This window comes from Elaeis guineensis, chromosome 4 (genome assembly GCF_000442705.2).
Source record: "Elaeis guineensis isolate ETL-2024a chromosome 4, EG11, whole genome shotgun sequence".
Taxonomy (NCBI): Eukaryota; Viridiplantae; Streptophyta; class Magnoliopsida; order Arecales; family Arecaceae; genus Elaeis; species Elaeis guineensis.
Genome location: NC_025996.2, coordinates 15,622,163 through 15,637,470, shown reverse-complemented (window position 1 = coordinate 15,637,470; position 15,308 = coordinate 15,622,163). Strand labels below are relative to the sequence as shown.

Genomic DNA, 15,308 nt, shown 5'->3' with positions numbered 1-15,308 from the left:
GTTTAAACAAAGGCTAGAACTTAGGAAGCAAAGCACTTCTTTCTTTTTTTTAATTTGTGACACATTTTCTAGTGAGTTGTTACACCTTAGTAAAGTGGAATTATCTGTACAAGGAATCAATGGACACACAAATATCTAAACCAAACTAGTGGCTTGAATCCAGGAAAGCTAAGGTCTTCTTGGAGAAATCGTAAAGTCTATACTGCTAAAATAAGTCAAGTCAAGATGCATCAAATTTTTCCTCCATTATCTGGCAGTTTACTGCTCTGTTACCATGACTCCTTTGATAATAATTAAATTTCCAGTCGGCGCAATGGACCAGGACCGAGGAACATTGACTCCCCAACAAGTCTTGTCAACCAAGTTAGGAAGGCCACAGAGGTTCAAATGAGTCGGGTGAGTTTAGGCAATCATTTATGGGTTGATTGAACAACATCGAACATGAACTAGACTAAGTCTTGTTATTATATCTGAATGGGTGATGGATGATTTACTGGATGAGACAGGAATACAATTATCAAGGAGTTAAAACTCCCCTCCACTTGAGAACGAATTATTTCAGGTTGTATAACAGCAAGAACGTAGAATAAATAATTCTAGATTCTAGTTTTCATCTAAGGAGACCAACATATTCTACTATGGAGCAGGAAGGGCCTTGTTTTCATCCATAGCACTGCCATATCTTTTTTTTACCTTCTTTTTGGTGGGATGGTACCTCTCAGTTGTTATCATTGCTGGCTTCCAACAAATTATTCCGATAGGTCAGAGTTGGACTTTGCTAGGCGAGAACCTGGGATTGGTAAGACTCCCAAGGTTGATGCTATCAATTTGGTACTTTAGTTATAGTAACCACTAACTATGCTATGAAATTTAGGTGGTTGTAACTGAAATCTGAAACAAGTCATCTGGCCTTGTGCCTAGGCCTCCTTACATGCAGCCAATAGTAAATACATCAGAAACGATACCACATGTACAACCAAGGAAAACATCGAGCAAATCGATTCTGGACTGGTTGCAAGACCATTGAAAATAATGTTATTTGATGCAATGAACAGTTCCATTTAATTTATTCTTCAAAGTCATCAGCAAGCGTGTTGAATGAGTCCACATTTGTGGCCAACATGAAATGGACACATTGAATGGCGAAATTCACAAGGCAGAAATGGAGACTTGTTAAGTTGAAACAAAATCAAACAAATATGAGATCTGGTAACTATAAAACATAGGTGGAAAAATGAAAAATCCCGCACCAATGATTAATGTTCCCTTCCAATCTCTAAGTAAATTTGTGTAAAGACGGCATTGATGGAAGACTAAAAATGAACGAGTAGATAGACAAATTTAAGGCTAATATGAACTGTCATTTGTTTATTCTAAAGAATTTCAGAATAGAACAACTGGACCATGGAATAGCAGCATTATCCCACTGAAAAAATCTGATTGTTACAGGAATATACTGCTGCCATTTTGAAAAAAATTCAACCATATTGATCGAGAGATTCCATAACAATGCCCAGATTTTACGGTCAGATATAATGAAGAATAAGTAAAGGCTGTATAAGATGATGGTAACTCTCTCTGATATATAGAAGAGTGACTTAAGGACAAGCATTACTCGTTGCATTCAAGAGTTATCATAACAATTGAGGCTTCATCAAGTTAAGCAATATTCATGATGCAAGCTGCAAGCCTAGAACTCTACATGCATAAAGTTTCAGCCCCTCATTGCCTCCTCGTTTGTTTCTTCACAATAGAGGAGGATTCTTGCTTATTTTCTTGACCCATCCCTTATGACCCTAGTCATCTTCTTCATGGTCACATTACTTGCCTGCAAAAAGTTTTTTTCTCAATTATGTTATGAATATATTCTTTTTCAACAATTAGTATGCACGTATTCTTCATAGCTACTTTAATTTAAAATATTATTTCTGTTAAGATTTGACGTCTCGAGATTCAGCCCACATTGAGCCCACAGCGATGTTCGCGACGAAAAACGGAGTCCAACGAGACCAAGATCACCTGAATCGGAGCTCGGATGGAGGAGATACGAGCTTTTGAAGTCGGCACGAGAATCGAGGCAGCGGAGGACCGGCGGTGGGCGGCAGCGGCGCGGCCGCAGGCGGCGGCGCGCGGGACGTGCGACCCAGGCCCGCGCGGGACGCGCGACCCAGGCCCGCGGCCCCTTTGCCCCGGTCCACCGTGGATCGGGTGGTCCACAGCGGGGCCTGTGGACCGCGTGGGCGTTTCCCACGCGTTTCTCACGATCCACGGCACTATTCCATGGATCGGAGCGCGATCTGAGGGCGTGGGTGACTCCCGGTCTTGATCCGACGGTCCAAGGGTTATCTGGCTTTGTTTAGGACTCCTGATCCTTCTCTAATTATGTTTTAAATCGTGTTTAACCCTTTAAATAGGGCAGATCGGTAACAGAGATGGGGGTGGTTGGGTTTTCTCGCCGCCGTACGAACCAGAGGAGAGAGAGAGAGGCGTGAAGCTGCTGTGAGAGAAGGAGCAGGAGGCTCCTGGACAGCGATCGCCAGGCTCTTCAGGGGTTCAGGGGGGTCTCCAAGAGAGAGAGAGCTTTTGTGAGGGGAACTTCAGATGAGAGAGAATTGGGTGTACAATGGTTGAGGGTGAGGTCTTCTCTTGTAAAATTTTTTTTTCATAGTGAAGTTTGCATGCCCCATGGAGGCGAGCCCTTTTGTGGCTGATCCACGTATTTTGATTGTTTTTTTCTTTTGTTTTGTTTCTTCTTTCTTCCTGCTGCATCGCGTGGTACTGAAAGGATCTTGAGAGGTGGTATCCTGACCAGACATCCATCCAATAATTTTTAATTTTTTAAATCTCAAAAATTGTATTAGTTTGGTTTGTTAATTTAATTTTAAAAATTACCTATCATTTAGCATCTATCAAAAATTCTTAAATTGATGATCATCTATCTCAATCCTATTCATATGTATATTCTGTTTAAAAGAACCCGTCCTTGTCCATGAAATGGGTTGATTCCCAGACCTAAAATCCCCTTGTTGCCACTTTGTCTCCTTTTGCCCCACTCAAAATTTCAAATTAGTTTCGACCGTACACTAACTATTGTTTGGCTAGGGACCTTATTTCACATAAAACTTGTGATCAGAGAATTATAAGTTGCTCATTTTTTCAATCAAGAACCTATTTATGATTTTCTTCACATAAAATGATGTAGCGCTCTGCCCTTCTTTTGATTTCCAAGCAAATATGATTGACCAATTGAGGGTGTTAATATAACCAACTTGTCACGTTAATAGAGTTATTATCATACTCAAAATCTGTTATTATATATACACTTTGTACGTACTATTTCATGCAAACAATTCATGTACAAATCAGATGGCCTTGCAAGTTATTCTTGTTCAACAAAGTATCTACCATTTTCTCAAGAAACAAAAGGGATCTAGTAATAATTTTCCAAGATATGAGATGTAGGGCCTATTTGAATGAGATCCCTGAGTTAGTCATTTTTGCGGGTGATACAAGCTAGACTAACTCTCTTGATAGCTATGAGTATTAGCTGAAGAATGTCTATCAAAGTTGTTACTGTAAGTGACCTCTACTTCATCCTCTTTTTTCAATTCTTTGTGGTCAATTGTTGCTCTTATCATTTAATGGATTCTTGGTTTTGTTTTCTTGTACTCTATTTTACCATACTCTCTTCTATGTAAATAATTTTTAGTAATAAAAGATGGGTCGCATACTCTTTGCTTCTCTTTCACTCAAAAAAAAAACTAAGCCATGCTCAACCATGCCCATTTATAAACCCCTCTCCAAAATTATCCAAGCTATTTTATTTAACTTGTTAGAAGGCGACTGCCCTGTGACATGGAGGTGCAAAATAAGATCCAATGGTTGCTCTGAACTGTGGTGCTTCCAAGCTCTGCTAAGGGAGGTTGTTGGATCTCCCATGATGCCTATCAACCTCGTGAGGGGATAACCGACAGCTAAACCGGTTCCATTTTATTCACCCTATGAATATAAGATTTATGGTGCTAAAGGATCTGCGATCCCCACATGATCAAACCCAAATTGAATTTAGAATTTTAGATTGGATCCGGCCCACCAATTCCCGCTAAATAGATGATTCATTTTCTTTCGCAACATGGACCATTGGATCACACCCCAAGCAGATCTCAAAGTACTCTGAAATCTTTCATTCATCAATCTGCACAGATCTCAAAGCAACCATAGCACGAACCAACGGTGGATTCATGCGAAGGAAGGTGAATCTTTGTTTCACCTGCAAGACAACCCCTGTTCAGTAATACTGGATCAAGCGCTCAACCTGAAACAGAATCAAAACCCAGTCTCAGGTTCCAACACAAATCCTAGACCCGAACTGACTCAGGCCAACGCCAGACTTTGCAGACCCAACTGCAGCTCCGCACCTCAGTTTTTTTAGATAAGGGAAACAGGGGCCACACAGAAAGCAGTCAGGATAAGAAACAAACAAAGTCCAGCAGAACAAAGCAGAGCACAAAATTGAATCCATAGTCTCACTCCCCTCCCTTGGGGTTTGAACTCCGTTTGTCACCAGAATGGGAGCTCTCCAATTCAATCCTCCAGGGTTCTCTTCGATCCCACGAGCCCCGGGTTTCAACCACCAAACCAAATCCCATAAATTCCTTCCCCTAACCAACCAGCTTGGCCTGCCCAGAGGAAAGCTTCATGCCATTGAAACAGCCACTGGAAACAGCGGACCCGAAGCTGCCATGCCCGAAGAACCCCCACAAATTGATATTGCATTCGTTGGAGTAAGTACAAATATAAAATTGCTTGTAAGTTATGTTCTTGTTCCTTCTTCGAGAGGTCTTCCAATCAATTCATAATGGTGGGGGTGGTGATGGTGGTGCAGTCGAGGCTGCTTCCTGATGGGACGCCGGACGTACACTATCGGTCGGCATGCGGCGGCCAGAAGCTAAGGGATATAATGTTGGATTCTAACATTGATCTATATGGACCTTATGTAAGTACTGTACTTACTTGGAGGCCATCTCTAACCTTATTCTTTGATGCACTACCTCCAGGAAATGATACATGTTAATGGTTTCGTGTTGCAGGATAAACCACTCCTAAACTGTGGGGGAGTTGGCACATGTGCAACGTGTATCGTGGAGGTATATATTTAGGCCATGGTTTGCTGTCTTCCTAACAGTGATCAGCTGTTCGACAAAATCATAGCTGTTGACATATTTGCTTGTTCGTTGGGTTCATGAGTTCATATGATATCGGTAGACAAGTTATTCAAGTCCATTTTCATGTGTGAGATGGCTTTGCTTTTCCTTTTGACATGCAAATGAACAGTTCGAATAAGCAAAGACATGAAAATAACGTGATGTCCAAATTGGCAGGTGGTTGAGGGTAAGGAATTACTAAGTCCGCGCACCGAGAAAGAAAAGGAAAAACTTAGGAAGGTACGTACTTCAACATCTTTCTTGCCTGTTACAACAAAGGTTTTGTTATCTTGAACCTACTGGATTTGAGCATCCAAACAGCCCTATTGTCCCATGGATTTCACCCTACTTCCATGCTAGAATTCTACTCTAATCACGCTCCAAAACCATTCTTTAGTTGCACTAGAGACCCCACCATTGGCCACAACTTGTACCATAAAGTTGTCCAGAAATTCCCATGAGCCACTCTACTTTAGGTGGTTGGTGTCCAACAAGCTCAGCTACGGCTAGTAGTGGTAGGAATTTTCGATCTACATAATGTTATATTAGCATCTGCTCCTTCCTTGTCAAAAATGTTTTTGTCTTACATTCCTTGCAAATTTCAGAAACCAAAGACATGGAGATTGGCGTGCCAAACTGTGGTTGGTAAACAAGATTCCAGAGGACAAGTAAGTGAGCTGCTATACATTGCAGTGGTTGATCTCAGTTTCTAAAATACTAATAACGGTTAATTTCCAGCCAGTACATTAATATATTTTTTTTTATATTTACAAGCAAATCTCTGTTACTCGAAGATGTTTATTCTTCTTTTCTATATCTGCAGCTTATCATCCAACAATTGCCCGAGTGGAAAGCACATGATTGGAAAAAACCCGGATATGTTCCAGAGGCATAATGTAATGACAAGTTATAACAATCCTTATAGTTGGTGGAGTTGAATCTTAGCTACTACTTGTTCTTGATTGCCTCCTCCTAGATTGCAAAGTAGTACTAGGCCGAGACCAACACCTTGGTATCCTATACTGTTCTTTGGAGATTGAGGGAAAATCTAGTACTTCAGAGTTCAATTTTTGATTGTTATGTCAAAATTCAGCCACAATCTTTCTATAACAGAAGATGGAGTTTTTCGGAAAATTAATTTTTTGATGAATATTTGATATTGTAATTAAGGACATGGACGTGCAATGTACCCAATAATCTGACCTAACCATCAGAAAAAGAATGATCACAACTAAAATATGAACCTTTTATGTTACGTTCCTGTCCTGCGTATAGGTTGTGGTCTTTGCTTAAGTATGTCAAGGTTTTCTTGATAATTTATAAAAAGATTGAAGGATAAGCTAAACTAACTAAAGTAACCATAATAATTGTCATCCAGCTTTTCCCAGTTGCTTGTAGCTAAAAGCTTACCACTGAAACATCTATTATCAACTAAATAGCCATAGAATTATTAGAGAACTTTTTTCGTTTACAAAAAGAAGATGTAATAATATCAAACTTCATTAGAATTGTTAAAAAAAAAAAAAAAATATATATATATATATATATATATATATATATATATATATATATATATATCAAATGAACCATAGTGTTAGCATAATTTATATATAGAACATTATTTAAAACCCAGCAAACATAACCTAAATCTTATTTTAAAAAATTGCATACATCCACACCAATGTCATCATGGATCATGAGACACTCACCTAGCTACAGATAACCCAATAAGAGATCAAGAATTCCAATGCGGAGGAGTTCTACTCTGGATATAAATGAGATCCAGTCTTATGCCAAAAATTAGGAGAATAAATTTCGAAACCTGAAGTCTGACCTAATTATCATTCTATAGATCCGGCATGCCATTATTTTAATTTGAAGGGTTTTTTTTATACAAAGACAGCAAAATCAGTGCAAACTTGCATTTGTGTGCAAAGAGAACAAAATAATTACAATGAGAAAATACAATGCAAACTTAATGGTTGTTTGATCAGTCATTTTGTATAGATTTCTTCATCTAAACAGACAGATTTCGTAACTGATGTACAAAAATACAACCTATTTAGTTGATAATATATAAATTGCTGGATATAAATATAAACTACTACAATTGTTATTATTTTCCTCTCCTTCAGAAAATTTTAAATATTTTGAAATGTCCAAGGCTCTTGCTTTTGAAATGTCCAAGGCTCTTGCTTTTGTTCATTAGGAGTTCAGTAGTGTTGATGAATAATCAAACGTGATCAATGAACAAAATTTTGGTACATAATAAGCAAATGAAAAGAAAAGCAGGTAAAGATCCAGGCATAGTTTAATGGTCTATTTGAATTTTGTGCTACTTCTATTAAAGTAGGATTACTAATCCATAAAGTTTTGTCAAAATTTATTATTACTATGAGTCTTGATATGATATTTTTGAACTTCATTTTCTTTTTTTTTTTTTTGTTTACAAATATATTTGAACTTCAAATGTTAAAAGTTAATGGTAAATTGACAATTAATAGCCGCAACCATTCTAGAATGTGGCATTCTGTGGAAGTTAGTAGCTGATGAGGCCCTTTACAGTAGGTTTCAGGGTTGTATCAACAGAAAAGAGGAAAATCCTACAGTGAACTTGATTTTAATATGTAGCAGACGTTCTTCATTTTGAAACTAAATGAATTTGACACATAGTTTGCCGTTTATAAAGTCGCATAAGAATTTTCTTTGGAATCGGATCTAACCTTGATTGCCTAATTCACCAAGTCATGACTCATTATGGTTCCATATCATATGACCAAAAAAAAAAAAAAAGAGGACATAGTAGACTAGAAAAATTATGTGAAGGCTTATTAACTAGTATTAAACATGCTAATGCCTCTCTTCACTTTCTCTTTAAATTTATCTCGGCATGCTTTATCTCATGTCTTGAACTGGATGAATCCAAATCACTTTATTCAGGGCCTTTCACAAATCATAACAAAATTAGAATGCTATTGCACAAACTAATAAGCTGATTTTTCTAATCCTGCCCCAAGAACATCTAAATATGTTAAGGAAAAGCAAATCACCAACTACAAATCTGAGTCATGAAAATTACAGAACGATCCTCCCTGGTTGCGAGAGGCTCAATCCCATTCTACAAATGCCCTTCGAAGATGTTGGCACCATTGCTCCCGCAATGTAATGAAATTTATATTTTTTTTAAAAAAAATTGCTCGAACATTTGATATCATATAATCCTAACAGAATTATATATAATTTTACAACGGACAATCAAATTATATTATTTATTTCCTCACTTTCGCATGTAATACTGCATCACATATGATGCAGCATTATCTCAAAAAAAAATAATTTGATTGTCTAAGAGAAGGTGACTATGTGATTACATGTAATTTTATAAATCTACAATCTTGCAACAAAATAACTTCAGAACCAAAATACCGCTATCAAATCAAATTAAAATATATATTAAATAAATTATGGATAGTTTCAGTTGGTGAAAATAAAAAAAAAATATAATAGATGGTTCCGACGGATGATGTCATCAAAAATAGCTGGATCCCAAATTAAGTTATCCATATAAAAAATAGATAATAATAAATAAATAAAAATGATAGTATTTAAAAAAAATTAATTTATATTCTATATAATCTAAATTATATATCAAACACTGCAATATAAATTTTTTTATTATTTTACAATAATATTACTATATATATTAAATATTATAATATAAATATTTTTATTATTTTATCATAATTATATTTTCTTTACAATCATATTATCATAATAATATTATCTATGTAATACATTAAATAGCCCCTAAGCCTTGTCTGGACTCCTGGTGCGAAGCCCGTGAGGCTCACCAAACCTCATTCTACGTCTACTGAAAAAAATTCAACCGTCTGATATCTCAACCCTGACACCACGAATGATATGATGTCCCGTCGTCCTCCTCATGCTTCGCCCTTTCTCCTTTCCACCCCTAGCATTTGGAATGGAGCAAAAACCCTAGCGGTGAACCGTAAACCCCTCCACAACTCTTTGTCCCCTCCCACCTCTCCCATGCGCGATGCGCCCCCTCCCCTTCTCCTTCTCCTCCTCTTCTTGTTCTTGTTATTCTAATACGAAACCGAAGACTCCGTTGTTCCTCCTCCTCTCGCGCGTCTTCTTCTGCTCCCTCCCCATCCCCAAGCTCAAGAATCTCTACTACCGCCACCGCGTGCGCGCCCTGGTGGAGGCCCAGAGCGCCCTGACCGACTACCTCCACTCCACCCGCTCCCTCCCCTTCTCCCACGCCGATCTCATCGCCTCCAACTCCCCATTCTCCCTCTCCGCCTTCGTCTCCCAGGTCCCATTCCCCCCTCCGCCTCCCCCGCCGACTTCCCCCGCACCCTCCGCCGCTTCCTCTCCTATCGCCCCGTCAACGAGTTCGAGTTCTTCTTCGAGTCCATCGGCCTCCCCCCCACCCACCCCGCCGTCCCCTCCCGCGCCCTCTTCCTCTCCGACGACCCACCTCTCCTCGCCGCCGTCTCCGTCCTCGCCCGCTTCGCCTTCCCCTGGACCCGCCTCGGCCTCCTCTACCGCGAGCAGCCCTCCGTCTTCTCCACCCTTCCCGCGGTCCTCCTCGCCCGCCTCCGCGCCCTCGAGGCCCGCGGCCTCCGCCGCCTCTGCGTCATCGCCGTCTGCCTCGCCTTCCCATCCGTCCTCGCCCGCGACGCCGACCCCGGCGGCGACGTCGATCTCCTGCTCGACGATTTGACGCGCGCCTTCGTGGACTTCGATCTCGCCGGGCGCACCGTTGCTGGCACAACTCCCGAGGACGACGGCAATGTCGACGTCTTCCTCCGGATTTGCAGGAGGATCCGGGTCTTCTACGACCTCGGCTCTCCGAAAGGTCAGATGGGAGAGCTGATTGGCAGGAACTGGAAGGCTTTTCTCGGGCTGGACGAGGCCGCATTGGCTCAAAAATTGAATTTTTTCATAAGATTAGGCATGAAGGGCGAGCAAGCTGGCCCCTTTCTTCTGCAGCACCCTGAAATTATGGATTTTGATCTGGAGAATCCGAGCGTTGCCATGCCGGAGTATCTGAACTGCATCGGCCTAGCTAAAGAGGTAGTGGCTTCGCTGTCTCGAAGGTTCCCGTATGTGATGGGCAAGAATAAATTGGGCAATTTGCCGGGGTCAATGAGAGCTATGGACCTCCACAAGTGCTTCCTTGGCAAGATTGTTTCAGAGGGAAATCAACACTACCTCTCGGCGGATTTTGCTTCTAATACTGCTTCTTTGAACGATAGTAAGATTGAGAGTGATTTTGTGAAAGATCTGGAAAGGGTGAAATCTGTGAGAAAAGAGCAATTTGTGGATAATAAAGTGGAGTTCTTCCTTGGTATCGGTTTTGGTGAGAACAAGAGCACCACCAGAGCTGCCTCGTTGATAAACGGCACAAAAGATCAGTTGCAGGAGCGGTTCGAGTTCCTTCTAGAGATTGGAATCGAGTACTCTATGCTTTGTAGAATGATAAACGCAACTCCCAAATTGCTTAACCAGAGCAAGGAATCGCTCCGTGAGAAGGTGAATTACCTATGTAATGACTTGAACTGTTCTTTGCAGTACCTCAATGTCTTCCCAGCTTTTCTTTGCTTTGATTTGGAGAATAGGACCAAGCCGAGGTATAAGATCCTTAATTGGCTTAAGGAGCATGGTTTGCTTAAGAAGCCTTTTTCCCCAGCTACAGTCCTTGCTAACTCTGAGAAGAGGTTCGTGATCAACCTGTACAGTGTACACCCGGCAGCTCCGAAACAATGGTTGGAGTGTTTCTCTTCTAGAAGTAACAGTGATGGTAGTCAAAAAAACTTATTTTTGCCTCGCCCAGAATCTCGAGCCAATTGTTGAATGATTTAAAAAAAAAAATCAAGTCGTTGAAAGCCTTTCATCTAGCCATCAGTTGAGCTGCTACAAATTTTTTGTCTATCATAAAGGTACATTTACAAACATTATCAACATCTGTGACCTTCAAAATTGTGAATAGAATCTTACATATATATATATGTATTTATGGTTTTGTTTTCAGATTGTACGGATGAACTATGGCAATAGGCGTCACTGAACAATAGTTTCAGGCTATAGTTGGTACATCACATCACCAAATTATCTGTTACTGCAAAATCTTTTTTAGGACAACAAACTTCAAGGTTGTCAAGAAAATTCACTTAGGCTGACCTGGAAAGTGTGCTGCCATCTTCTGTTCCTGACATGGTTACCTCTTATGCCATTGTAACACAGGAAATATATGCCAGATATGACAGTCCTATACTTACTGGCCATATTCTGTGTAAAGTGCATTTGATTATAAAGAAACATATGTTTTGATCACCTGTTTTTCTTGTTTGGTGTTCATTTATTTCATCAACTTGGAAGGTTTATATCTTTCTGTAAGGTCATGCTCCATTGGTCCAGTTCAATAGCCTTAGTATAACAGAATTTGGCAGTTGGCTCCACAAACATCGGTTTTCCTACTTACCAGTGCACTGTCTGAAAATGACTGGTGACAGTTTGTTAGACTGTCCTAGATTTTATTCCATGCTTTTAAGAGATGTAAAAAGGAAAAAAAAGCGGGGGGGTTGGGGGGAGGGGGGGGGGGATAAACTAGTATCTATCTTTGTGTAATTATTTATAAAGGAGTTAATCTTGCTTACTGTACCGCTATTAATGAAATAAACTCGAGTTTTTTTCTTTACTTTACTTCTTTCCTATTTTTTTCATCCAAATTTCTTATTTATGTTTATGTTGTGCCAATACAATACAAGTCCTTACTTTGATTTACATAAATTTGTTTTCTTAACATTGGATTCATATTGACAATGGTGCATCTAAGAAATATAATTCAATCGAATATAAATAAATCCGTTTCTGCTACTTACAGCAGATTTTTAAGTGTTGGGCGTTTTTGTATGTAAACAAACTGAATTAGGTAATATGTTTCTGATTGCCTTTGCAACTTATTAGTTGTTTGCTTTTTTCAACACTTCCTAATTGTTTGCACCAAATATGTGAAACCATGATTCCTTGGTACAGCAACTAGAGTTGATTTTCCTTACCAAACTCGTCATTTGGTCATCAACAAACACAATTTATTTTCTTTAGTAATAATTTGTGCACTCTTTACGTTGATGATTAGCTGTTGTTATTTGGTCAGATAGTTCAAACTAAATAGCATGAAAAAGATTAAAATTGGTCCATATGTACAAGTGGCCAGATCTGATTTCAGGAACAAGGAGGTAGAGTTCTTAAAAATTCATGCAGGAATGCTGAGTCTTGTAACTCTGGGTGGGTGGGAATGGACCATTTGCTAATGGAGCATTCTGTTTTGCTAGGCAAGCAACTAAAACTGAGAAGAGCTAGCCCAAAGATCAAGGATTTGGGCAGCTCCTCTGGCTTGTGAAGAATTTCAATTTTGGGAAGGTGAATTTAAGAATGGATGGTTGAATTTAAGGCTTGGAATGGTTGGCTGAGCAAATACTAATGGGGTGAGTAGACAGGGAATGGTTCTTTTTTTGTCAGGGCTGATGCTGTGCTTGCAGGTGGTTCTACTAATTTGTTTGACAGGATTTTGCAAGCTACAGAAATGTGGATGATAAAAAGGGTGGCTGACTTCAGCTTGGAGGGTTTTGGTTGTTCTTTTGTCCAATGCTCTGCAGATTTACTTTTGGAGGCATATGGAACATGCCATCTTGTATATTGGATGCAATAATATGCGCAATGGCTGATAACACAATATGGTAGAAATTTAGAAGTATATTAAATGTTGAAGGCTAGTATTGAATGGTTGAAAGCAAAGGTCTTTGGTCGGGCATTTTTTATGGTGGATTACGGTTGACATAATATGAGTTCCAAGTATCTGAAAATTTAGTACATAATTACCTTAAATATAACCTCACATGCAGACTTATATCTTTGTGGATGAGATGAGCTGCAAGTTTGTATGGTTCAAATATACTATTTCCAAACCATTGTACCTAATACTATTTGCTCAAAGAAAACAACAACATGCTTTCTTGAAGAAATGATTAACATCATCAGCTAGAAGTGTGAAGACTTATGTGGGAAGATGATGGTGCTTTAGTTTGCAAATATGAACTATTAATAAGTTATTCAAGGTATTTTAATGTTCTAAGCTTTTTGAAATGTAAATTCTGAGTATCTAAGTACTACTGGTCCATTTGTTGAATGGGATTATGTTGGTGCTGTTGAATCACAATGTCTTGTTAAAGTTTGGTGTGGTGTGTTATCTTTATAGGAAAAACCCACCCTTGTGTCTTCAGTTGCCATGAGGCTAAATACAATACAATGAGGTAAACTATGGAGATCTCGCACATGAAAGTGCTGATTTTCTTATCGAGTATTGATCTAATGATCTGCTGCAGTGAAGACAAGACTTGCATTTAGTATGATGGTGGGAGGGACTTGAGATGTGACTTTACATTGGTTTGGATGGTATTAATTCAAAGAATTAGCAAAAGTTTTAGTGCTAGGAGTAGCATACATGATGATCAAAAGTTTGTGGATGGTGGTAATATGATCTGGGTTTATTAGATGTTAGATGGTTATGTAGTTGAGTTTAAGCAGTCCCGAAATAATTAATGTTTGGGGAGAACAAGGGTCAATGATTTGGTTTTGTTTCTTCTTATGCAATTTCTGCTTATTTAGAAGTCCCAGTCAACTTCAGAGTATGCTGCTTGTGCAGTCATTAACAGGTGGGTTGATTAAACCAATCTAAGATGAATGACATGTAGAGTTATGAGCTGCTAAACCATTTTGATAGTTGAGATTAATGGGGGGAGAGTAGGTGACTATTTCGCTTCTAATAGTAAATTTCTAAGGTGGATAGTGTTCATGGGGTCTCTTAAGATCTGAGAAAACAGATAAATGCTGATGGTTTTTCGGCGCTCTCTCTCTCTCTCTCTCATCTCCCCACCCCACCCCCGGGGAAAAAAAAAAAAGAAATGAAATGTGGAATGTGCTGAAGGATACTTGTGTATTGATTTTCGGGGGCTCTTTAAGAATGGAAAATAATGTAATATGTGGAACTAATTTATCTCTTGTATTATAGGGTTCTCAAATTAGCTTAATGAATGGATTTTACTTCACTTTGGTCCTTCACCGAACTTTTTGTTTTGTGATTATCTACTATTTGTCGTTGGATTTATTGTTCCTGCAATAATAGTCCCTTTGTCTATGTAGAATATTATGTAAAGCAGAGGAGCTAAAATTATCAGCAGATATCCCTTTCACAGTTTCCTTGAGGTCTTTGGGTTTATTATTGTCTTGGTTCCTGTATTTAATTTAACATTTACTTGAAGGCTCAGGTATATAAATCCTTTTTCCTATTTATGTTTCTGAATTTGTATCTTCCTTCATGTTAGACCCCAGAAAAGCAAATAGTGGAAGAGATAATGGAACCTGAGGTGTCCTTGGGCAAGAGCAATGCTGCAAATAGTGTTTTTTTTTTTGCCCAAGAGAGTTATCTATGATGCTTACAACTGGTGCCATTGATTTGCTTATTTTGTACTACTACAGCATCATTATATCATACTGAAAGAATGGGTTGCGCAAATCTTGCTATAGTCGTGCTTATGGAATTTTTTAATAGCTACCTTTGGAGTACTTAGTCAGAGCTGCAGTCTCTAGCACATTTTACACAAGCTTGATCTAAAAAGCCACTGGATGAAAGACTTAATCTTGCTAGTGAATATCAAGAAGTCGAAAGGCACAAAGAAAACTTGAAAAAAAAAAACAAATATTTGAGTTACCTTCTGTTAAGTTGATTACATCCAGGCTTAAACTGCAAACAGCTCCATCTAGTCTGAGGGAGCTTGATGAAGCTGAAGTTTCTATTAAGAAGTCATGGGTTCTTATTTAAATTTACTTATGCTTTACCGTGTTGAGTTTTCCTGTCCACGATATTTTTGAGTGATAACAATCATTTGCTCACCCCTGCTGCAGTTGGAGGCAACGCAAAGCAACCTGTTTTGTACTACAGAATCTCAAAAGAAAATACCTCTCAGCTTTTAGACTCGGATGGGTTCCGAGTATGTTGAGATGAGAAATGTACCAGCT

At 39.1% G+C, this 15,308-nt stretch overlaps 2 protein-coding genes across 2 annotated transcripts; both read left to right on the top strand.

Moving 5' to 3' along the window:
- The first annotated feature begins 4,498 nt into the window (after positions 1 to 4,498).
- Positions 4,499 to 6,338, top strand: LOC105043701 (photosynthetic NDH subunit of subcomplex B 3, chloroplastic). The gene is made up of 6 exons (XM_010921361.3): positions 4,499 to 4,784; positions 4,886 to 4,996; positions 5,091 to 5,147; positions 5,382 to 5,444; positions 5,810 to 5,872; positions 6,028 to 6,338. Exons 1-6 carry the CDS (start codon positions 4,569 to 4,571, stop codon positions 6,097 to 6,099), a joined length of 582 nt encoding a protein of 193 aa, XP_010919663.1. The 5' UTR covers positions 4,499 to 4,568; the 3' UTR covers positions 6,100 to 6,338.
- Positions 6,339 to 9,102: 2,764 nt separating this feature from the next.
- On the top strand, positions 9,103 to 11,564 carry LOC105043702 (transcription termination factor MTEF18, mitochondrial). The gene is given in 3 exon segments (XM_010921362.3): positions 9,103 to 9,549; positions 9,552 to 11,170; positions 11,263 to 11,564. Coding segments are annotated over 2 exon segments (1,821 nt in total). The 5' UTR covers positions 9,103 to 9,261; the 3' UTR covers positions 11,085 to 11,170; positions 11,263 to 11,564.
- Positions 11,565 to 15,308: the final 3,744 nt, after the last annotated feature.

Bases quoted from the DNA above. Each gene is read 5' to 3' on its own strand.
- LOC105043701 (XM_010921361.3), top strand. From the start codon at position 4,569: ATGGGAGCTCTCCAATTCAATCCTCCAGGGTTCTCTTCGATCCCACGA. The intron at 5,445-5,809 runs GTACGTACTTCA...TGCAAATTTCAG, and splicing joins AAAAGGAAAAACTTAGGAAG to AAACCAAAGACATGGAGATT. The intron at 5,873-6,027 runs GTAAGTGAGCTG...CTATATCTGCAG, and splicing joins AACAAGATTCCAGAGGACAA to CTTATCATCCAACAATTGCC.